This window comes from Pagrus major, chromosome 6, assembly GCF_040436345.1.
Source record: "Pagrus major chromosome 6, Pma_NU_1.0".
In the NCBI taxonomy this organism is placed as follows: Eukaryota; Metazoa; Chordata; class Actinopteri; order Spariformes; family Sparidae; genus Pagrus; species Pagrus major.
In genome coordinates, this window is record NC_133220.1 from 16,663,963 (window position 1) to 16,689,560 (window position 25,598).

The 25,598-nt window shown below is 40.7% G+C and overlaps 1 protein-coding gene across 1 annotated transcript in view; it reads left to right on the forward strand.

Annotated features, from left to right (window-relative positions):
- The first annotated feature begins 732 nt into the window (after window positions 1–732).
- cacna2d2a (calcium channel, voltage-dependent, alpha 2/delta subunit 2a) overlaps window positions 733–25,598 on the forward strand; it is a 161,384-nt gene continuing 136,518 nt past the window's right edge. Inside the window, exons 1-2 of the mRNA XM_073469195.1 lie at window positions 733–848; window positions 6,779–6,860. Of these exons, the coding sequence (XP_073325296.1) occupies window positions 733–848; window positions 6,779–6,860 (198 nt within the window). The remainder of the gene's footprint in view (window positions 849–6,778; window positions 6,861–25,598) is intronic.

Genomic DNA, 25,598 nt, shown 5'->3' on the forward strand with positions numbered 1-25,598 from the left:
GGCTGGGTGAAGCTCCACTGATGGACCGGATGGATACAGGAAGTCGGGTCATCGTACCTTCAAAATAAAGCTATTCACGTGATGAAAAACCCCCTTGAACTCGTGCTCGGATGTCGTGCCAAATGGATAAACTTTTCAACAGCAGACATTTTTCTTAAATGTGTAAATAAGTGCGCTGTCTCTGGTCACGTAAGCTCACTGTGATGTTGCAGCAGCCTGCTCCCAGCAAGGTGTTTTACTGAGAGTACAACAGTAGACTAGGATTCGTAAGAAAACACTATCCTGACGCTTTTAACGCTATACATTGCCCTTAAACCCGTAAAGTATTTTATTTTGAAAACCGGGATGGGAACACAATATTCTCGTCGTGTCCAGCTTGCCTCTGTGTGGCTGTTACATTGGAGAGAGTGGGAGAGAAAAGGAGCAAATGTGCGCGGCGGCGGTGAGGGAGGGAGGACAGCGAGTGCGCAAATAGGCAGCCAGGCACATCAGCAAGCAGCGGCAGAGCATCTTCCTGATCCTGATCTCCCGTGATCTTCAGCTGCCAATCCACTGTGTGCGTCTCTCTGATTGAGATTTCACTGCCGGGCTGAAGTGTCCAGAAGCCTCCGCCAACCATCACCTCCCACCACACACTTTCTCTGGAGCTCGGTTATTCTTAGCTCAGCTGCGAGAGACTGTCCTTCCGGTCCTTCTCTTATTTATCCCAGTTTCTTGAATATTTAATGGAAAATGGCGATCTGCGCGCAGTCGTACGGTGTTTTCTGCCTCTTCGCCATCCAAACTGTACTTATCATATGCGTGTCCACGCCGACAGACGGGACCCACCTCTTCCCCCAGCACTACACGTAAGTACCCTGCACCGTTTTGGGGGGGATGAACCGGGGGTGCGGAGCGCGGAACTAGGACAGGTGGCCCCGACAAGCCTGCACACATGCGGCGCCGTTCACCTCGGTGCGCGATGGGCTGCTGTCCCTGATGTTCAAACACAGACGCAGTTTCCGTCTCTGATGCTGCGTTATGAATCTCGCCCTCGCAAAGCCTATACTGTTGTTTTCGTTGTTGTGGGCAGTGGCATTTAATACCCAAAGCCCTTTTTTCAATTTGTCATAGTCGACGTGGAATCAGGCTACAGGGAGCATGCACAGGTGCCACTGGCGAATAAGCCAACCGAGCCGTAATTTATTAGGACATCCATCGGGATGAAAATAAAAAATAATAGTCGGTGTGTTGTTTGGCTGTCATTGCATGGGGGGAAGAATATCCCATTTACGCATGATGGATAGGCTGAGCTACTGCGAGGCTAGTCTAATAAAAAGTGCACCGGATACTAAACACGCACTGTGGTAATAATAATCTCCATCCCACCGCAGAATACACTGGTGTTTTCAGCTGGATGATTTTAATTTAGAGACCGACTGAACTAATTGGTGTGTGCCGCAGGAGGAGCGTCAGGTGAACTCCCTGCTCTCACAAACTCCTAAACTAGTTGCTCAGACTCTGCTCGCAGCATCACGGCCACGCAATGAACATCTGGTTTTACCAAGTGATCATAAAGCTGATAGTTTGTGTTGTACAGATGTTTTATAGTAGACATTTAAGATGCATTCAAGGCCAGTGTGACGGCGTTGCTTTAACTAAGTGACCGCATGCACAGAAAGTAGCATCCAGCTGTGTGTGAAGCTGATGTTGGACTTTCTCAGCGGGCACCTGTTGGGTAATTGATTTGCAATAATACGTGGATATCACGCGTGATTTCTCCACGACAGTTTCACCTTGAATGACCCGAAACATAATGTCAGCACCGAACTATCCGAAACAAGATTGACGATAATTGGCCGGAGAAAAAAAAGTGTTTTCTTTTCTTTCTTTTTTTAAAGTGAGCGTCGCTTCAGTTTAAATGACATTTTCATATGTTTCCGTTCTGTAGTGAATCCCGTGAAGCCAGAGTGCAACAGTTCCTCACTCGAGTCTACGTGATGACGTGATGATCTGTGTGTGAACATGATGTGTAGCCTGTAGTGATGATTAGTCAGTCAGGTTCACAGAAATGACAAGAATCTAAATGCTCCCTGATGCACACAGCGGATGATCGCTTTGAAATCTCTGGGGTTTTGTTGTTCCTGATGGCCAAGGTGACTTTCAGAGGGAAGATCACTTATCCTATATCAGCTGCTGTTTGATTGATTAGAAATGACTATTAGCTGCATCATTGATTTGATCACTTGAGCACAATAAATACAATTAATGTGGAGATAAATTGATAAAAATGAATTAATTCTTTTTACTGTATTTCATTATCTATTTAAAACTAAACCTGTAGTTAATGAATATATGCTGTGTTTATAAACTTGCAGCTATATCTCCTTTACTTTTCCCTTAAAATACACAGAATGATTTTCACTAGTATTTAGTTTATTTATTGTAATTATACTGGCTTACAGTTACTATTTTAAAACGATATAAATCTCATTCCTTGTTATTGTTACAGCTTGACAGCTCATTATTTAAGCAGGTACAAATAAGATAAATACTCTAGGTATTGTAATATATGTCGTCAGTCATCTCTTGGCTTTTTCGTCACCGTCACCACTGTGCTGTCGGCAGAATTCAACAGTTATCTAATTGAAGTGTAAAGGGAGCTGCTGTGACCGTTTATCGGGTTTACCTGACACACACACCGGGTGGAGCTCGTGTGTATTTGAGGTCTAACTGAGGAAATGTGTCCATAAGAACGGGCAGGATGTCCTCTAGTTCATTTTAACGGCAAAAAAGTGCACATTTTCTACAGCATGTCACTTAAAAGCCTGGTCTAAATTTTATGTATTGTGTTGCAGTGTTGTTTATGTGTGTGGTACTGGTGTGTGTATGTGTGTGGGTGTGGGTAGAGGAAGAAGGTGAAGTTATTTTCCTATTTCTATATTTTGTGTGGAGTAAACCTGTTTCAATAACTGGCATCTAAATGGCTGGATGTTCAATCTTCTCTATCAATGTAAAATATCATCACTTACCTCAGTCTATATGAAACTTAGAGCAATTTCCCCCAAATTTCTGTTATTACCGAACATATGAAAATAGTCCACCTTTTGCCCTTAAAGATCTTTCACCATCGCACTTGCAGTGACGAGATCCATTGCAGCAGAACGAACATGACGCGGTGTGTGTGTGGCTGACACATTCAAACTCATTTCATCACATTTTTCTGCTTTTCCATAATGTTTTGCATAACATAAATCATAATGCACAGAATCTATAAAGTAAACACAGCTGCCAAATAGCAAAGTTTTAATACTGTATCAGACTACAAAGTGCCAGAGAGCATCAGTCGGCTTTCAATTATAGTGCATATTGACGACTTTTAAAGAAGCGTCACAGCTTCCAATGCATTAATTGAATGTTGGGCCTCATTTGTGCATATAATTACCCAAACATGTGTCTCCTGGTATGAGATTTGTTACTGAATGGAGGGATTTACTGTGTAAGTCCCTTTACAGAAGTGCATCTTGTCTTCAGATGTTGTCATGCGATCTTGCCTGAAGCAGGTCAGTTGTGTTGAGGCTTCACACTAGATTTTCGCTGGCTGTCACTGCATCATGGACATCAGTCTGCATATTTTAGTTGTCTTGATTTATTAATATAATAAAATAGATTTAGAAAGTGAGATCACCAGGAGGGAGGAGTGATGAGAATAATGTGTGCAGGTGTGTCTGTAGAGCTGGTAGATGTGTGTGCGTATTCTCAAGTGTTTAAGAAATCGTGCTGCTACAGTTTTTGTTAAAGATATAATATGTGACAATTGGACTACTCCTACGTTGTATATTTTGTTATCCAAAATATTTCCAACAGTGTTCAAACCCAGAGAAATACATGATTTTATTCAAAGTAACTGTCCGTTTCGTTTGGTTGCCTGACGCTATAACTTCGGGGAAAACACCAGATGATACGTCAGAGAGTGAGGAGGGAGGTCTTTAAACGTGACTAGACGTGACATGAATAAAACTTTAATACGTTGCCTCATCCATGAACATTTCTGCCTGAGTCACGTCGGATAGATTTTCATCTCTAGTAGTCACTGTTTAACAATGAAGACAACAACTCCCATGATCCCCACCTCCCACTCTACTTCACAACATCATCAAACTGCGTCTTTTGTTTTCATTGTTTTGAATGAGATACCCCCTAGCTGCAGAAATTTAATGATATAACTATTATATCATTGAATTATTGCAATGTAAGTAGATCTGGCTGAGTGACCTCATCAGGATTTTCCAACATGCTTGGTCATCTGGTCCATGTGGTCGACAATATCCTCCATTCCTGGTTCAGATGAATTATTGCATGAAATCAACAACAGTAAAACCTAAATTGAGGTGAGGCGAAGTCACGCCCCTTCCAGTGGACAACCATGGGACATTATTTCAGAAAATGAAGTATGGTAGTTAATGCTGGGAGACAAATACTGTTTTCATCCTGCTTCAGTTGTTCAGTGAATCACACATATGATGTTTGTCAAACAACAATTTTAGAAAAGACAGAGACAGACAATTTTAAACCTGAGATAATCGCAGTGTGTCATAAAACTGTTAAAGTATAAGACAGTGAAAATATATAATTAGAAAGAATTCACACACAACATTTGCTTAAGTGATATTAAGTCGTCTCATTTAGCATTCACAAAAAACTTTTGTAGGGCCAGTCTCGTATACTAGCTAGCTCACCAAACTGTTTTGTGATTTTCACCTTTTTGATACGTTTTCTGTGCCGAGGAGACGGCCATGTTGGTGTTGGTGACATATATTGTGTGAGACGATGTAGTTCCCTGAGTAGTTTAACACAAAGCTGATCAATATTTTGCGATCTTTGCGACAAACTGACTGTCTTGACTTGCAAAATTATCTTTTAAATTGACAAACATCATATGTGTAATTCATGGCACAGTCCAAACAGGATAAAAAGTGTATGTGTCTCTTGCTATTAAGTACTGTACAATTTTCTTCCTGAAATAAGGTCCCAAGGGGTGGGACTTTGCCTCTCTTCTGCACAGGGTCACCAGATGTCCTGAAAAATTTGGAGCATTCCTAAATTATAAGCAGTTGTCCTGAATCCTGAATCCTGTCCTAATTGTCCTAAATCAGAGCTTTGATTAATTATAGTCTAATAAATGTTGTGAAACACTTTTTCGGTGTCACCCTGCAGCCGGCTCTGCATTGGCTAAAGCAGTTCATATCCTACATGAATTATGGCTGTTGTTTTTTTAAGCTGTGTACAGTAGTGCCGCTACTGCTGCTGCTGCTGCGAGGACGACACCATTGTGTTGTTGAATTAACAATAGTTACGAGGGAAATTAAACCATTTATTGCTGATATGGAGCCTAGTATCCTAGGACCTGGTGAACATCTGTAAATTTAGTATTGAGTTTTGACTCTCATGTGTTTTACTGTTCATTGCCGCCATGATAATGTGACCACGCCCACCCCCAACTTCCCTGTCCAGAATTTTACCCATTCCTATCTGGTCACCCTGCTATTGCACAACTCTAAAACATATGTGTTTTTACATATACTTACAAAATAAGACATAATGCAGCACTGCATGTCATACTGTCAAAGCTGTATACTTGAATGTGTATGTATGTGTGTAGACTAACGAAGTTGCGTAAGAAGTCTGCCTGGCTCGGGGCAGAGGTATTGTCCCTCACTGTTAGTATCACAGCGTCCTGCTCGGCCCTGCTCTCACTGTAAGCTTGTTTTCATTTCATATCGAGGTGACCTTTTCATAGTCAGCGGCCTCTCCCCAGCGGTCCCGCTCTGCATAGTCCTTTTGGAGGTCCTCTTGCTTTCTCTTAATCTTTCCCCCTACAAACGCAGCCAGTGCGCTCACTCGCGTCAGCTCTTGCTGTTACACTCCCGATGAGGCCCCGCTCCAGCTTGATGATTATGGCGAGCGCCCGTCACCGCCTGGCAGATTTGTGCAATTTAATAAATCTGTCTTCCCCCTTGTCTTCTGAGCAAATCTGACATTTAAAGATGACATTTGTTTCTGTCATCATATTAAAAGACAAATGAGTCTGTTGTGTTGCGCTGTTGATGCTAGTGATTAGCTATCTGCAGACTACTGACAGGAAAAGGTTGGCGTAGAGTCAGTGCTTGGCGAGCAAAACCCATGACAGAATTTATTCATCTGATTGCAGGAAGATTTTTTTTGAGCGAGAATTTCTTGTTGGCCATGCACATGGATTGTTCAGCGTGTATCCATGTTGGCAGGTTAGCCACTGCTACTGCTTTAAAATGATCTAGTGAAAATCTTGATCCATTAAGTCATTTGTTGCTTGCTGGGAGATATACAGTGATGAGCTCGAGCTGTTTGATCTCTTAATTCCAAACTTGGCTCTGTCTAACCAGAGATCAGCTCCTGCTTAGGGTGCATTTCTGTCAGACCTGAGCAGTTTTATTGCAGAGCCGCTGATCCCAGGCGATCCAAGACAGGCACGTTTGTTCGCTGCCAGTCCTGCCGGGGCCGACCAGATATATGCAAGATGTGATCGGGGGGGGGGGAGGGTGCCGATGACATTAGGAGAGGAAGGATGGGGATGCTTCCAGATAGGGGGGAGAGTCTGGCAGGTTGACAACAGCAACAGAGATACACAAAGATGAGGGAGACTCCTCCTGTCACACACTCACTCACATGAGCTGACAGAGAAATGAATGCCCATGTGATGACATGTTCAGGTGATAATGTCGAATGATGCAGATTGAAAACGTCTAATTCTATTTTCCAGAATGATTCACTGGGCCGGACGTATCGAGAAGGAGCTGGAAAAGGTTCTGCAGCATGTCACCGGGACTCAGCAGATGAGATCGGTAAGTTTGACGTCACGTTAACATGTGACGCGGCACATTTTCCTGCATTATTAATCAGCAAGATTTCACTGGGCGAGGTTGTACAACATAAGCTCTCAAGTGTGTGTGTATGTGTGTAAGTGAGACAATGTCTTTGTACGAGCGCTGCAAAAAAAGGTGGCTATTCTCCAGTGTAAATTAGCTTTTTTTAAAAAACCTTTTGATGTATTCCCTTGAGGCAAACCTTGCTCATGATTTGTCTGGTTTGACCTTTGTGAAATCTTTTAAAGTAAAGATACACTGGACAAAAACTGAAACGCTTTCAGAAAATTAACAAAATGTTTTCGCTTGTTTCAAGAAGTGTAAGATTTGAAAGTTAAAACACTTAATGACTTGCTACGACGGACACATTTAGCAGAATATGGTGTTGCTTGATGTGTCTGCGTCCTTGTATGAGGCAGCGTTTAAAACCTGTCTGTCTTGTGGTCGAGCAGATGGTTGAGCAGAGTGTGATTGACAGTGTTTCATCCTATTTCTGTCTCGTGCGCATGTTCACCGTGCTTCCAAGGTTTGTAATGCATCCTGAGATAAATGCTTCATTATTGCTGTATGGGTGAGTGTGATTCATCCAGCCGGTATGCTGCCTGTGGCGGCGGCTTTACTGCTACCAGTACCATTGGTGAGTGCGATGGCTGTTGGTATGGTGGTGACATTGATAGATCCCAGAGAGGAGGAAGTGAGTTGACAGGGACGGTGCTGGTTTAAAGGTTAATGGCCATTAGTGAGTGTATTTCAGGCAGACACTCAGACTGCATGATAGAGAGAAGTTGATTTTTTTAGCACTCATCCAGTGTCAACAAAACATAACAGCAAATGTTTACCCATCAAAATGGTTGCCTTTCGCATTTTGTGCAAGTGTTTTTTCAGTACTCCCACTGAGCTGATTTGTAAGCAGCAGTAGACTTCAAAAAAGTGTCATATATGGTTTCAAGGAAAAAGCATTGTAGTCTACATGTCTCAAATGTCATCATTTCACAGGCTATAAAAAAAAAATCCTTTTAAGAGCAAAAGATTTTTTAATTTACCAGAAATCTAAACAAAATCACAGAACTTGGAGAGATCATGTTTTCATTAGAAAGTCAGAGCATGTCTCCCATATCTTCCATCGCCCGACTTAGATATTGGTTGGCTGATATAATTGAATAGCTGATATTGGCCTGTCACAGATTTTGCCCGATATGCACCGATAAAAGAAATAAATAAAAAATAAATAATTGGTCAGGCTCTATCCTACACACTTCTTACTTTTTATTGAAAGTATGATACAGTATGATACAGTGCTTAACTTTTTTTTGTTGGTTCCTGACATCATTCATTTGCTGATTATTTTCTTGATGAAATAATTAATTGTTAATTGTTTTGACTTCTATATATGAGATTTTAAACATTAATACAGCAGCAAACAACTTGCGATATAAAGATATAGTGAAGAAATTGCATCCTGACTGGGACATGTTTCTTACTTTTGCTTGAAAAAAGCAGTTGCTGATTGATTCCAATCAAATTCCTGATTGATTAATTGTTTCTGTGCTATGTTACTCACAGGGATGTACTGTGTGTCTGGTTTAAATATGTTATGGTGTCTCTTGACTGCTTGTTGAAAAACTTGTGTGCACAGCTGAATAACCCTGAGCTTAATGAGGCCTCCAGCCGAGCTGTGACGTTCACATGACGTTAAGTGCTCGGTGGGCTTGAAGTTCGAAGTTCATTTAAACTAATTTACTAAACATGTTGATGAAGTTCTCCCTGTAGGCCAAACCCAATGAAGCCAGTCTCTTTAAACATCCATCCCAGTCATGTCTTGTGTACGCTGCCCACATGGCTGCGTGTGCACGTGTGTGCTGGCCTGACTGTGTGCGCAGAGCGGGTTGTGAAGAACATTTATCACGGCCCCAAACAGGAGTCGTCACAGGGTGTGCTAAATGGCCCAGCATGCCTAGAAAAGCCATTTTCTAAATGGATGCCTCTCTCTATACGTGTGTCTGATAGAAATCTTCCCAGGGCTATGCCGGCTGGTAACAAGATTGCCTCCCTCTGCGCCCCCTTCCTCTTCATGCGCAGTTTATTCTCACAGACAAAAAAAAATGTAAAGTGTGTGCAAATTATTTTTGAGTTTGTCTTACATGGAAAGAGACAAGGAAGTAAGTTGAATATAATGTGGTCTGTTCAGTTCCTCTCGGTTGAGATTTTATTTTTTCTGACAAGCGAAGTAGCGGGTGAAAAAGAGAGAGGGGCCAAGAGAGGGCAGCACAAAAATAGCAGAATATGTTTTGAATCAGTCAACTTAAGAAACAACACGGAGATATACAATCTTTTGACGTGCTTTAGTTTGTATATTCTCCACCAAAGTTTCAAGCGAACATAAATAAAACACAAGTTATTTAAATTCGTAAAATGACATTCTAATGTATTCTACCCAGGTTTGGTCAAGATGTTATTCTTCCCCCAGGGGAGTGAAGGGAAGATAGAGGGTGAGTGATGTATCAGAGGAGTTGGAAGTTTCGAATGGAAGAGTGCGGAGTGCGGATAGACAAGGAGAGTGGGCGGCTTTTAGAGCAGAGGAGGGGTGGTCGGGGGGGTTTAAGAGAGAGAAAGGATGAAGAATGGCTTGACAATTGAGATGGATGTTCAGGCGGTTTCGTGTGTATATTTAGAGTCAAACTACTTAAGATGGATGAAATGATAGAGGGGAAGGACGAGAATTGTTAAATTTAAATGTGAGCAGACGGGTGCTGTTTATAGTCCTTATCCTCCTCATTATCCTGTATGCTGCTGTGTTTGATGTGTTACAGTATGTGGTGATGAGAGGCGGCGGTGGACACTGGCATTGTTTCCATATCCTCGGGCTTATTCTGAGCAGTTTTAATAGGCACACATGGAGCTGTGTGCCTACACCCACGTACTGTCATTACGGTGATTTGATGGTTTATCAGAGATACAGACAAATAGTATTATTATGTACATATGTAGACATCAGGTGAGCTGTTATTTAAATGAAACCATCTGAGACATTTAAAGGGAAATTTTCTTTGCAACTACTAAAAACTCGTAGACAGCTGAAAACATGACAAGGAGCCCCAATTAGATGCTCCTTTTTTGTGAGGAGTCATGGACAAAAGGGATTGGAAACTTCAGTTTTAATATTTAAAGCAACATTATGTAACTTTTTACCTTAAAATAACAGCTTCAAAATCATTTTGATGGTTCAGTGTCTTGTAATAGGGTGAATGGTGTCTCTGTCTCAGCCACTCTGCCCCCCTATCACTTGTTTCTGCTCTACGTAACTTTTGTGAGCGGGTAGGATCACAGTGTTACATACATGTTTACTTAAACGTACAGGTTCTCAACATGTAACATTGTTATGACACAATGAGTTTTGTTTGTAGTTATCACCTACATTACGTCTGACAAATTGTTACAAACTTGGGATTTGTATTTACGACAGTGGTGTTGCACTCAGAAACTGTGGGGGGCACCAAATCACACACAATTTCTACGTAATGTTGTTTTAATAAAACATTTTACAGGTTTATCAAATGATTTTTATTGAATGGTCCTCAACCTGTGGCTGAAACAGTAGATAGCAGAATGTTAATTTCAATTTACATTATAATAAATATGTTGGTATGCGTTTAGTGACTTGTATTAATTGTTATTAATAAAAATTGTTTTTTTGTGCCAGGATTTTTTTTTCTTCTTGCTGTAGTGTCGAAAGAAGTATTGAATATTGTTTTTTATACTAGTATTGTACCGAAGTTTAAATTCTGGTATCAGACAACATCAGTTATAGTTAAATAATTGTACTGGACTAAAAAGTAAAATTTTTCCCTCTGAAATGTAGTGGAGTACAAGTATAAAGTAAAATTCAAGTAAAGTACAACTACCTCAAAATTGTACTAAAGTGCAATACTGGATGTATTTTCCACCACTGCCTTATGCTGTACACACACATGCACATGGAGTGTCTGCAATTTCCAATGCTTCAATTTAGCAAGCCTCTTAAATGACGATGCTGCACAACATATGTTGGAACTGTCTCAAATTCATTTCAATAAGACGAGTCTAATCAGCATGAATAATTCAGCCTGGTACATATGACTGCTCCTGAGCCCTCGCTCCAGCCTGGCTCTTACTCTACAACTGTGCACTGTGAGGGGATCTGTCTGCCCAGCTCCACGCCCTCTCCTCTTGCCTCTTGTTTGCTGCTCTTGATTACTGGAAACCTGAGATGACGCAGCTCCAGATCAATATACCCACACGTACTGCAGAAGCAGGATGGAAAGACAAAGCAGCGGTAAATAGGTCTGGGATTCATCCAGTTTTCATACGAGCTTAAATTTTATATTTGACCAACTACGTTTTTTGCTTCACTTTTGCCCCTTCTCTCGGTGTGTCTCTTCGACACTACATCAGAAGGCCTGCTGACCACATGCTGGCTGCAGGTTTATCTCAGTTCAACACAGACGTTCTTGCCTCCAGTGCTTTCAGTGTGTATGTGCATGACAGTGTGTGTGTGTGTGCAGAAAGTCTTCTTCCTCATTGTAGTTAACATGGTTGAAGCCTCTGGTTCAATTTGATGGTGCACAGTTATGTTTTTATGACTTGAAGAAGATGTTGCATGCAGACTGAATGCTATTCCAAACGTCTCTCGCACTCCTGCAAACCTCCGTCCGGCTTCCTAGAAAAAGAAGGTTGCTCAAGGCCAAGACAGCTGGCACCGACAAACAGATATCTCTATAAAGTGCACTGGTGGATTTACTCACTATCGCTGACTACAGAAATTTCCAATAATCTGTCTCAAATGCCCAGCGCTATACTAGACATCACCCCTGCTCTCACTCCACAGGCCCCCTCCTCACTTTTTACAGCTGATGTCAACCTCACCCCCCTCTCTGTGTGCTGATCCATCAGTGGATGATGATGTGAGGGCTGATCACTGCCATTTGTTTCTTGATTTAATAGCTCCATGCTCCTCTAGACAGTTTACAGGAAGACTTTAAGGTGCCTCCTCCCACCACGAGCAGTTTCCTTTAAAGGAGAGAAAGAGAGAGAGAGCTCTCAGGCCTCTTCTCTCAGTTCTCCCCCCTCCCCTCCCCTCCATCTTCTGGCCTGGACCTTACACAACAGCAGCTTGTTATCTGGCTGTGTGAAACATCACAGGCTATTTCTGCAGGATAGATAGTTTACTCTCTGGCTCCGGTTTTCTCTCCCGCCGCCTTGTTCTTAAGTATCCCTCAGTCATTGTGTAACACGCATCAATACACTCCTCGGTTTACTCTTATTGAGGTCTTTAATTTAAAATTAATGAGTAAATAATAGCAGTCTATTTTAGCACTTTTACAACTTCAGTAAACCTTAGGCAGCCTTGTCAGCTGGAGATAAAGTTTCTCCAGAACAGAAATGATGACTTTTAGGAATATTCCACTTTACTCATAGCTACAGGTTTTAAATTTTTGTTTTTAATTAAAATAAATTATGCATGTTTATGTCTTTTATGCATCAGGACCCAGTGGTGTCACTACCTTTAGGGCTTGGTATTTTTAGAAAAAATTTAGATTGTGGTACTGGTACAGATACCATGACTTTGATACCGGTTCCTGAACGATACCTTTTTGATACCAATTTTATAAAAATCAGTTTTAACAAAAGATTACATTACACATAAATGCGGTGAGCCCCGTCTCTGGGCGTAACCTAGTGTTTTTCCAGTGTGCTTCGGGACAGCCAATCACCAGCACTATTAGATCTTGTCACAACAAGCATGCTGCATGCTTTTTGGCTCACTGACGCTGATGAGATCAACTCCTTAGGTATTGAAATTTGGATTATTGAATGACTTTCTGAACTGACTTTCTGACTTTCTGAACTGTTAAATATCATCTTTAACTTGCCAGATTTTGAATTAAATAAAAAATAAATAAAATTGAAATTAAACTATCTCCTCAACAAATTAGCAAACACGGTTGTGAATCTCACCAGACATTGTGATGCCAGCTTTCAATCCTTGACAGTCTTCAATACTCAGTGCTAAGTGGGCGTTCTGACCGACAAACAGACCTGTGTTAGAACAAGGCCAGGAGCTGCATTGGTGGAGGCGTGTTGCTTCAGGTACTGGTGAGAAATACAATCCAGGAAGTATAGTGAGTAATAGATTAATGCATTTGAAGGCCTATCAGATGCCAAAACACTGGGAGAACTATGATTAAGAATTTTACTGGTATGGGAGAAAATGACCAGTCACCAAGCCCACCAATTATACATCCTTGTTCATCCAGTTTTAACTATCCATGTGTGTCCTTATGGATGTATTGTCCAGTATTTAAACCTGGCTGCGTTCCCATTTGGACATCCCAGATGCCATTCTCAGGAGAGAGGGGAGGTCATTAGAGTCATGAGAGCTTAGACATGGTCTGTTAGCAGACCACTTTGTATTTAGTTTGGAACCCTTGTCTCACCCACATCTCTCTGTTTGTGTGCCAACTCTAGCATTTCCTGTGTATTTACCCCAAACGAAAAACAAAATCAAACACGCAACAAAATAACTGTGGACATTAGAGGCACATAAAACCAGTAGTAAGCTGAACGTTAAGCAGTGAGAGAGCTGGCCAGAACCATTACTCCCAGCCTTAGACTCCCCTGGGCTGACAGGAGAACAGAAGGGTGCACAAACACACCGTGTTCATTTTTCTGCCTTTTTTATTGGTTTTCTGACACTGGGGAAGGTTACAAGGATTCCTCAGCTCCCCGGCTTGATGGCCTGGCACTGGTTGACGGTGTTTATATAAATGAAAATACATATATCTGCAGAGTGCAGCCCTGCATGCAGATATCCCCGGGTCGGTGTTAGAAGGAATTACTTGAAATAGCTTTGCAATAAAAATGTGACAGTTTAGAAAAACTAGAACCAGATTGTATAGCGTCAGTGCCCTGTCTCCAGTTTCATATTCTGTTTTTTTATTTAAATTTTGTAACCGTAATCGCTGCTGATGTTTTACCCAACATGTAGACACATTTTTGTTAAGCTGAACCATCGCAAAGCCTCCAGCACTGCAACATATTTAATATGAATTTGAACTGTAAATGAACTATTAATCTTAAAATGGTATCCTGTATGTATTTCAAATCTGTCCTCCACAAATTAGTTACGTCAGTATGGACTCTGTTAATTAGGTAATATGTCATTTAAACTCGCAAATATTTTATTTTGAAACTGCCAGCAGATTTGTCAGTTCCTATATATCGCTGTCTTTTTCCGTTACCTTCAGGTTTTAACTGCTCAGTCTCACTCAGAGTAAAGCCAGCTGAATGAAATCAATAATGCAGGCTTTAAAGAAACACGGTGCAACCTGCTTGTTCAGCAGGGTCTTGCATCTTCTCTTGACATATTTAAAACTTATGCATAACATGACAGTTAGTACATTTGAGGAAAATTATTCATCACCTCAATTATGAATTTATCAACATAATTAGGAAAGAAAAAGAAAAAAAATCTACCCAGTTGCAAAATCTTCATCCTGAACTTATATTTAAAATGTATTGTAGGAACTAAAGCAGGCTCAATGTTTTCATGGTGATGCAAAAGCATGCAAAGTGCTTAAGGTTACAGAAAAAAGACTATGGACTTGGTTAAATTGTGAAAAATCAAAGTGAGTTGAAGCACTAGAGAGGACGTGTTCACAGAAACAGTGTTCTCTCCATAATCTTAAACAAAAAGAGCTTCTGTTTTCTAAACCTTACCACACACAGTACTCAGGATGTGAACTTCAGTGTCAAAACCCTGTGGTTTGCACACCAACTACATATGAGAGATGCAATTCTGATCAGAGTCCTGAAAATTTGCAAATACCAAAGACAGATACCATACACATTAGGCTTGAGTAAAGCAAAAGCACTTTGTATTAAAGGAGCAAAATGCATTAAATTTAAATGTATTCCAATGTATTGTCATAATAACTACGTTTTTTAGAGGATATATTGCCCAAGATATAATTGCAATAACCAATGTTATTGTCATTTAAACAGTATTTTATGCCACTTATGTAATGATAATATAATAGCGTAATAATGCAAGTACACCCTTTCAAAAAGAAATGATTTTTAATTATAAGTATTCAGACATAAATAAATAAATAAAATAACATCACACAACAAAAACAAGGGAAAGCCCTTGGTATAAGTATCACATGAAGCATTGATACTAAACAGATAAGAGACATGTACATTTATATCACATTCATTCATCTTACACGAACGACATATATAAGATATGTCTGTTTCATGGTATCACAGTACAAGGTATAACCACAATTATTATAATTATTATCAGTTACAATAACCCTTACCGGAATGATTACAGAACAGTTTCTTGTCCTGGCTGAAAGACATGAAACTTGATATACATTTGAAATAATTATTCTTTCAATAACACTTCTGGGCTAGAATTCAGTAGTCAGTAGATAAGTAAATGTACACATTATAATAATCGTCAGCTTTCATACCATGGTTTACCTTGAAAACCATATATCGCTGCAAGTCTATTGATATGATATGCACGATAAGATATGTACAATAATCGATAATAATATTATCGTGACAGACCTAACTGTGCATGTGCTTGTTGATTCCAGACCAGTGAATTACCAGGATGGAGCTGTTTAAGCCCACTGGTGGGAAACAACCCTTAAGAACTGCCCAGAACAAACAGAAGTGTTTGGAGTGTCTGACATTCACTGTGGTGCATTTGGGGACTGTATTTGTGTGACTAATTGTTGTTCGATGAATTCAAGGAAAACAAAAAGCGGATGCGTTCATGCTACTATTGGCTTTTTGGGGAGAAAAGAAGGCATCGCACTCGCTTAAAGGAAGACAATATAGCATTATGTGTCAAAATAGGATTAGAGGTCTGCTAAAGCTCCAGCCCTGTCAGAGGAAGATGCTTTATTTTGCCTACGCTGCAAATCTTTTCTCCTCGTCTCCGTCTCTCTCCACTATTATTTGCAGAGTGTGTGTATGTGCGCATGCTTGTTTAATTTTCAGGCGTCTTCTGTTTGATGTTTCAGAGAGGGCATTACCTGTCTTTGGTACTATCTGTGCTTGACAGAGAGAAAAAACTGGGTACAGTTCCCTGAGTGGGCTGCAGTGGTAATGTAGAGTGGCGTGATGCCCTAGAAAATTCCAGGTGTGAAGTGCTTTATTCATTCCACTGCAGAGGGAGTGCTTCTCTGTGTGTGAAGTGGTAGGTGTGACGTTTATTTTCCATTGTGAGCAAAATGTATTTGTTTTTTTTTGTTTTTTTTATGGCTGTTTGTGTGTGCCATGTGAGAGAGGTTGGGTGTGCGCTGAAGTCTCAAAGGTTTTGTCCTCCTCTCCTTCTCTTCCTCCTCCACCTGAACCAGTCTGTGATTGATTGGTCACAGTTCTGAATAACTTTAATTAGCTTGCCTCAGCAGTGGGTGGTTCTCAAACGCCGAACTACTGTGGAAGTCCCAGAAAAGCGTTTTAATTTTTGATCATGTAGGCAGCGAGGACTCTCTACTGCCATCTGAGAGGGGTCTTCAGAAGTGCTACCTACGTCTTTTTAATTCTGCAGATTCTGTAGTGTCGTCTGCCTGCTCTCTCTCTCTCTCTCTCTCTCTCTCTCTCTCTCTCTCTCTCTCTCTCTCTCTCTCTCTCTGTCTTTTTCTGTAAAATCCAGAAGAGAAGCTCCCCCTCCCTCCCTACACAATCCATCCACCCCCTTCTTTGGCTTCTAACTGGACTCACTCTCATGTCTGCCTCTGGCCCTTTTCCCAGGGCGCCGTTGTTTGATGGGATTTGTGCTCCACCACTACAATTGCTGTATTACACAAATACTCAGGCATGTGCACATATATTTGCAATCACATACATTTTATCCTTACAGTATACCAGTGATGTCTCCTAGAAATGACATTTACATACCACTAATTTTCAACAGTGAGTACATTTTGAGAAAAAAACATTCGCCATCTGAATTCTGAATTTATCAACGTATTAGGAAAGAAATAGTGTCTATCTTCTTGCAAAATCTTTATACTGAACTTATATGTAAAATGCTCTGCAGCAACTAAAGCAGGCTTAATGTTTTCATGGTGATGCAAAGGCATGCAAAGCACTTGCTTAAGGTTAGAGAAAAAAGACTGTGGTCTTGTTTTAATTTTGAAAGTGAGATGAAGCACTTGAGAGGACATGTTCACAGAAACCAGGTTCTCTCCCTAACGTTAAACAAAGCGATTTTGTTGTCAGGACTCAGAATATGAACTTCAGTGTCAAAATCTTGTGGTTGTGTGGTACTTTCAGGTCTGATCAGAGAGTTCGACCATGAAAACTTAGAGACCTCAGAGTCTCATAAATGCAGGCTAATATAAAATACTGATGGAGCTCTGAGCAGGATGTATAAAAGGCCTGAAACTCAGCATCACACATTAGACTGATTAGAGACAAAGAGAACACCATTAGCTCCCTGTATCTGTTATTTCACAGTAAAATTGAAAGATAATGAAAAACGTTTCCATTCCACCATCCAATATTACAGTTTACTTTTTCAAAATGAAGCCGTTTATCACTTGTATACTTTCCAATCCCACATATTATTAATGCTGCTGTGTTTAGTGGTATTTTAGCCTCACTTTCAAATAGGTTTAAAAGTACCACCAAACCAAATCAATGATTAATGCTTACATAAGCCTGTTGTTCATATTCATGGAAACAGTGGTTGGCTCTGTATAACTGGCCGGACTTCTAACCCAGCAGCTTGTCCAGTGAACTGAAATCCAAGTGCAGAGTTTGTATATTAATAATTCTGGCATTCAGACTGAATTCTTGTTAACTTTTTTCTGTGGTCACTTTACACATGGTGGTTCATCGTTGCTGTTGTAAATGGCACTGCTATTTAAATTAGCATCAGCACTGTAAATTATACTGTTGGTCCAACTGAACTCAACTAAATGTATTTGTTTCATCTGATTTAAGTGATTAATAATCACTTTAACGACTTTATAGGTATAATGTTGAGCAGAAACCAATCATACAAGTGTTCGAGAAAAAAATAAGATATTTGATTAAGCTCACTAAGAATCAATCTGATATTTTTTGTATGCGAGAGTTGAGATTTCATTCTACTATTTCTGTACAGCTGCAGTATCTGCTTTACATAGGTATTGTGTGTAAGCCAGCAGTCTGTTTTTGCCTACAGGCAGCTTAGCTTCCATTGTCATGTGGATGTGGATGGCACGTGAGTTGATGTTTGGGGATGCTCAGGAGTTAAATCCAGAAAGTGTGCGATGGATTCAAGTGTCTCTGACACAGTAAAGTTGAGCTTTTATGGGTGTTTTGGTGCCATACAGTATGTGATATTAGCAGAGGCATTCCTGTGCGTTTTTATTCATGTGTCTACACGAGTGGCCTCGTTTTTCCTTTTTCAGTGTGATGATTACAGCACGTGTATATGCGCGCCCGTGTATGTACAGTCGTCCTCAAAATTATTCATACCCTTGCTAATTTTTGTGATTTTCTATTTTTGTGATGAAATGACTGCATTTTTTCCAAGTTTGTTTATGAGGTATACGTGACCAACAAGTGAAAGAATGACAACAATACACAATACAAGAAATTCTTCATTTCAGGGGTATTTTATTCAAGGATTCCCAAAAAATGCCATGTTCAAAATTATTCATACCCTAGTCCAATGTCTTTCTTTAATAGTCAAAAGCATAGCCTTTGTTTTTTATGACTGCTTTGAGACAATTCTTGTATGTGTCCACAAGCTTCCTGCATGTCTCCTGTGGGATGTTTGCCCATTCCTCTTTTGCGAAAGCCTCAAGCTGGGTCAGGTTGGTCGGTTTCCTAGCCATCACTCTGGTCTTCAAGTGATGCCACAAGTTCTCGATGGGATTCAGGTCAGGACTCTGACTTGGCCATTCTAGGATGTTGACATCATTGTCCTTGAACCATTTCTTCACTACCTTGGCAGTGTGTTTGGGATCATTGTCTTGCTGGTACGTCCAGTTGTGGCCAAGCTGTAGTTTCTCAGCAGATTCCTTCACGTTTTCATCAAGGATCCTGATGTAATCTTCCTTTTTCATTATTCCTTGGACCTTGACTAGGTTCCCTGTGCCACTGGAAGAGAAGCATCCCCATAGCATTATGCTTCCACCACCGTACTTGACTGTGGGCACAGTGTTCTTTGGTTTATATGCTTCGCCTTTCTTCCTCCAGACATATTGAGCATCCATATGGCCAAATAACTCCAACTTGGTCTCATCAGACCACAGGATGGTTGACCAAAAGCTGGGATCTTGCTTCAAATGACCTCTAGCAAAGGCCAGGCGAGCCTGCACATGTTTCCTCCTGAGCAGCGGCGTCTTCCGCGGCCTATGTCCATGGAGACCTCCTCTGTGCAAGACTCGCTCAATGGTGGACCGTGAGACCTTTGTCCCTGCTTGGTCAAGCGTTTCAATTAGGGCCTTGGTTGTGGTCTGGGGGTTGTTGTTGACCTCTCGGCATATTTTCCTGGCAAGTTTGGGGGACACCTTACGCTTCCTGCCACGCCCGCTGAGGTTTTTAACAGTATTGAATTTCTTGTACTTGTTAATTATGCTCTGGACGGTTGCCACAGGGACATCATACTGCTTTGAAATGGCCTTGTAACCCTTTCCTTCACTGTGGGCACGCACAAGACGTCGACGTAGGTCTTCACTGAGCTCCTTCTTCTTGACCATGATGACCAGAAATTGAGAATGACCAGAACACTTTTCCTCTATTTATACTCTTCTGGAAAGATGCTATTTTTTTAAATCAGTGTTTAACATTTGTTCAACAATGTTAATGGTATTTATTCCATTGTAACATTTTGAAATGACCACAGGACAAAGATTTTTGTTGAGATATTGTCAGGGGTATGAATAATTTTGAACATGGCATTTTTTGGGAAACCTTGAATAAAATACCCCTGAAATGAAGAATTTCTTGAATTGTGTATTGTTGTCATTCTTTCACTTGTTGGTCACGTATACCTCATAAACAAACTTGAAAAAATGCAGTCATTTCATCACAAAAATAGAAAATCACAAAAATTAGCAAGGGTATGAATAATTTTGAGGACGACTGTATGTGCTGGCGTGTGTTTGTGTGAACTCTGGACCACCAGCTCATTTCACACACAGACAGACATCAAAGGCGGTTTGAATTAACCCTGCGTGTCGGGGCCGCTCTGCATGCCATCCGCAATTTCACATCTCTGCCGCTCCAGCAGCACCAAACTTACATGGCCCATTCATATTGAAATGAACAGATGGAGTTTTGCCATGCACCGAATCGCCATCCTTCACTGAGAGAAGATAAAACTTCAAAAGAGCAGAGATACATTCGGATCTGTTTGCAGGTGGTTAGTCTGCGTGTCGTCGCCGGCGAAGTGAAGGTGTTCTGTGTCTCTGAGAAAGTGTGGGCAAAGTGCAGGTATCATGTTTTTCTTATTAAAGCAGGTCAATTGTGTTTCCATTACAGCCCTTTCGCAGAAGCCGGCTCCCTTTCTCCTTGATTAGACACTGCAGAAATGATGTCATGCACCCACACACACCTACAGACACACGCAGGTACACACATCAAAGCATATGTGCCTCACTGCTTTTAACTCACTTTTAAATCCATAACAAGAAGCTATGGCCTCACCATATTGTTTGCTTGTGTGTCCAAATTGTGTTTTTTTGATTGTTTTGACTGGATAGCGTTACCTCTCCCGTCGCCTCGAAACACTCATTTTCACATTTTCACCCCATCTTGGTAGCTAATTTAATTTTATATTGTATTTATTGATCTGGCCAACTTCAATTTCCTGCAGCAGCGTGATTCTGTTGCACGATGAAAGCGATAATGTAGATGAACAGGAGAGGATGGCGAGGATGGAAATGGTGATGAAGAGTGCGATGATGATAATTTCTGTGGGTGATTGTGATTGCGATGGGTTGTATGCTGATTAGAGCTGTGTCTGAAGATGGCTGGGGTCGCCACAGTGAAGGTGAAGCCATCAGCTGCACTGTGTATTTTTAATATCCACCCCAGCCATCAGTTGGCCACCATGACAGCTATTCAGTAAACACATTCATATTTCATTAATCTGGCCTCTCCCCTCTCCTCCCCCTGACAGCCTCTTATTGTCTCCTCTAGAGGTTGTTCAGTAATCCAGTGAGACCTTACCTCATCCTACTGTGTTACCTGCACCCACACACATACGCACTCTGATGTAAGTGCTATAGTAGGAAGTCTTTTCTCATGGTTATTTGACACACACTTACCGTGTCTATGACGGTTAAATTTAACAATGTACAGGAACGCTGGTAATACAAACACCTACATACTGTGTGCATGCACCCACACACAGGGGTGAATATCGCTGACACACAAACACACACAAATTAGATTAAATTAAAAACAAGTGGAAATACAGAATACAGAGCTCTTGTGTGTTTGTCATGTCTGTAACATAGACGGTATAAAAGACGTGGACGTAGCCACCGTGATGTCACGCATTGGGTAGTAGACTTCAGTTTCAAAGCCTCGAGTTTGGCATTTTGGCCGTCAGAGGTGACGTACAGTATTTGGATTAGAGGGTGGAGCTAGCACGAGCTAGCTTGGTTAGCAAGTAGTGTTGTCACATGGAGAACTTTGTAACTTTGATACAATATGTATTGATATTTCAATATTTTTGACAAGGTCCATCCATAATACACATTAACTGTGATATTAATTGGGATGCTAATTTTGGCTAGTGACAAACTTCAAACAAAATGTAGTTACAGACAAATTGAACCTCCGACTCCTCATAGTGTCATTGAGTACAACCTAAACGGTAAACCAGACATTTTTAGGTGACCAAAATGTTAGTTAACTTTCATGAACAGAAAATGCTCTGTGAAAGGGTCCAGGCGCCAAGATGGAAACATAGATAACACCCAAAAACAAGTTCACGGCTATTTAAAAGTAACAGTGCCATGATTCATCGGCATTGCTGCTACGTCTCTATCCAGATTGAGAGCTCGCTGTGGTAGCAACTTGTCGATCACAAGGTATCCATGCCCTTAAGCATATCCTGTTTTATCATCTATTTAACTCTAAATGGGACCATCATTTAGAAAATGAACATCATACTGTACTGAAGAACACTTGAAACTAGCGAGACCATGAACTCATTAAGAATCTGTTTACTGAGGTAATAAATCAAGAGAGAAGTAAGATCATTTTCTCATACACTTCTATACAGTCAAGCTTCTTTTTGCAACCAGTGGAGTCTGGAATGTGTTTGGGTGTTAATAAATGTGCTCAGAGTAGATCTTTTTTAGAGCAGACATTTTGACTTACATCAATGATGGCTTTGTGGTATTGAGGTGTCCCTGGGACCCTGAAACCTAAACAACTAATTGGAATTCAGCCATCATTAATTTTATCTTTTACACCTGTGCTTCTCCTAATGGAAAGTTTGAACATCTGCAGTCCAGTGACAACTGAGCAAACTCCATCTGCTGGTGAAGACAATTTAGGAAAAAATTAAGTTGAGCTGATGAAGACTCTTGCTAGTATTGCAACTGGACCCCAAATTGAACCACTAAATTCATTAATGTAAAGGACAGGAATTCTAAACTTTGTACACATGTGAAACCAAACTTATTTTTTTTATCTAAAGTTGGACCATCAGGTACTAGCGTATGAATCCTCAGCTATTTTTAATCTTTATTAAAAGTGTTATTTCCCAGAAGCTCAATTATATTTCCAGCCTCACACAACTGCAGTGACAGTATTTATTAATAGCACATAATCTGTTCCTACTGGATAAAGACAGCTGCCAATAACCAATAAATTTAAGAAAGTGGCATAGCATTGCACTTAGTCACCTAGGTGATTAACTTAATGACACAGCGTCTCAATCGTCATGTTGAGTCAAAATAAGAGTCCCTCTCTGCAAATAAGATTTAAAATTAACTAATGATTTGGCACTAATGGTCCATTAACAACCACGATTCAAAATGTAAAGATCATGCTGTTAACTGAAGGAGGCCAGGACCTACCACAGAGAGACTTGTTACCACGATGGGGTTTGTAAAGTTTGCCACTTGTATCAGGACCTTTACCGTTTATGTCAAAATGGCATTCATCAGTTATGGGTGCTCGTGTTTTGTGCTGTTTTTAGAGTCCTGCAGAAAAGCAATTATAGGCTTGCAGAGTTATTTTTGTGACTGATTTCTGGCGTAATTTATTTCTGCATGTCGATAAAATGGTAATGGGTCATTGCTTATAGGGTGGCATTTTAGTTAAGACCTGTCTCGCAGTTCTTGTACCCTACTGAAACAAACATTTGTCTCAGCCCTTAATGAAACCTTGTTGTAAATTCCCTCATATGAATTATTCAGTTGCACTCAGCTGAACTGATCTAGGTGCATTTGTACATTGTGTTCATGTGTGTGTTTGTAGCTGCTCCAGATAAAGATGACGTTACTGGTTTGCAGAGCGGGAAAAGGGATAAAGCTGTTTGTATTGGATAAGATTTAGCGTCAAATGAGGAGGATAAATAGTCCATCCAGGACTGATTGAGCCACACAATGTGATACGGATGCAAGGATACAAAAGCGTAGCGAGGTGTGTGTGTGTGTGTGTGTGTGTGTGTGTGTGTGTGTGTGTGTGTGTGTGTGTCTAGGTGTGCCTGTGTGGAGCTGAGGTGTGTGTTTGTGTACGTGAGAAAAAGTTTCAGTTACAGGAAGGAGATGTTCAGTATGCATAGTGACATGAAATCATTTCCCCCCTGCCAGTGTGATGTGTTTGTAAAGAGATTTTGGCATTAAAGGAAACCCAGTAGTATGTTTGTATGTATTGACTGCCTCCAGGTCTGTAATATTAAATTCACTGTTAAATGTGACAAGTTATGAAAACTTCTGCTGGGACTCCTCTCAGCACCTCGGGTCCACCAAGACCAGTCGACATAAGCTCATGATACACAGACATGCAGACTACACACTCAGTCCGTGAGCCAGACTCACTCCAAGGTTGATCCGCTCTTACTTCCCGTTTTTAGCTCTTTATAACCGTGTCTACACATGTCGCTTTTCAAAGTGGTCGCTATCCACTTGCTTTTCTATGCCTCTAATGCCATTAAGATACGGTCGACTATTGTCTCAAAAGGCATGTGTGTCTAACACAGTTAGAGTCTCTCTGTATCTAGTGGACTGCTGCACTCAAATTAGCAGCTTTTAGTCACAGCTCTCTGTGTGACTCAACTCAACAGCCTCTGTGTGAGTTTATAGTCAAGGCTGAGGTCAACTGTGCACTTCTTTCTCTCCGTTTATACGACAAGCTTTAATATAACCTCGCACTGCAGACATGCTGGAAGAATGCATTAGTTTGTCACCGGACAGACTTTTCTTGTTGTTCGGATTGATGTATGAACCTGCGTCTCCTTCTACCCATTACTAATCCAATTCACATCCAATTTAGACTACTTAGTCTCTTGCATGCATATCACTCACAATGTCATCACTATTGTTTTGCGCTTACTTGGAGGTTGAATCCAAACATGATCATTGCAAAACCAAGGCCAAATGCTGTAGAACAAGAAGTGTGTGGATTTTACACAAAAATATACACATTAAAACATTCAAATATTGTAAAAATCAGTTTGAACTCCATGTTCCTGTTGTAGGACTTCAGTGTTTACCTTAATATGAACATTGAAGATTATCATACCATGTACATTTGTTTGCCTATTTTATGGTACTGAATTCTGCCTTAATTGTGTTATTTAAAAATCTTGAATTCTATCGAATTAGTTATATTCAAAAAATATAGGACATGATATTTTGTGCTTGTTCAACCAGAAAAAACACTATGTTCTCATTCTTCTACTGTGAAACCCTGAGGCCTTGATGTTTTCAGAGACATGAAAATCTCAGACAGTTGCAATCCAGAACCTGTTAGTTTAAATTTAGTGGCACACATACCGAGGGTTGGGTACAGTTCACATTTGATCAGATACCGTTACCGCTACCTGGAATTTGATACTGGTACCAAAAATCTTGTGTGGTGCTGATGCCTCACTTAAATTTTTGTCGTCCATGCAGGCATGCACTCTTCAGCTTTTAGTTATATTTTGTGTTTGACCAGGTGTTTCCACAGGTAATTGGCTGTGTCGAGTTTTGAAAAGTGTAACATCACTTGCACTTTCAGCTCGCCCTTGCTCGGACTCACTGTGACTTGGAACAAGCTGCAGGGGTGACATAGTCTTGTTCTCTCTTACTTTCTATTCTGTACCCAACCCTACACATACCTTCAAATAATACACATAAAGCCATATACGTAGTGAAAGCCTAGGGGTGTACCTCGTTATAGACCAGTAGACAGTCTTTGATGTGATAAAAATCCAGGAAAACAGGGCGCCTGCCTTCCACATGACTTGAAAAGTACCGCACACCAATAAAATGAGTGTGGCCGCAGTTACAGTGAATTAGCATGATTAGGCTTTCTGCAGCATGGAAACCACAGAACTCCAACACTAAGAGAAATGTTGTACACAAGTAACCTGATCATTTTAAATAAAACAGAACTACAACACAGAGAAACAAACAGTGACAATATAGCATGGACCCTGAAGAAGTGCACATCAAACATCAAAACAAAACTCCTGATAATGGCTATGAAAAA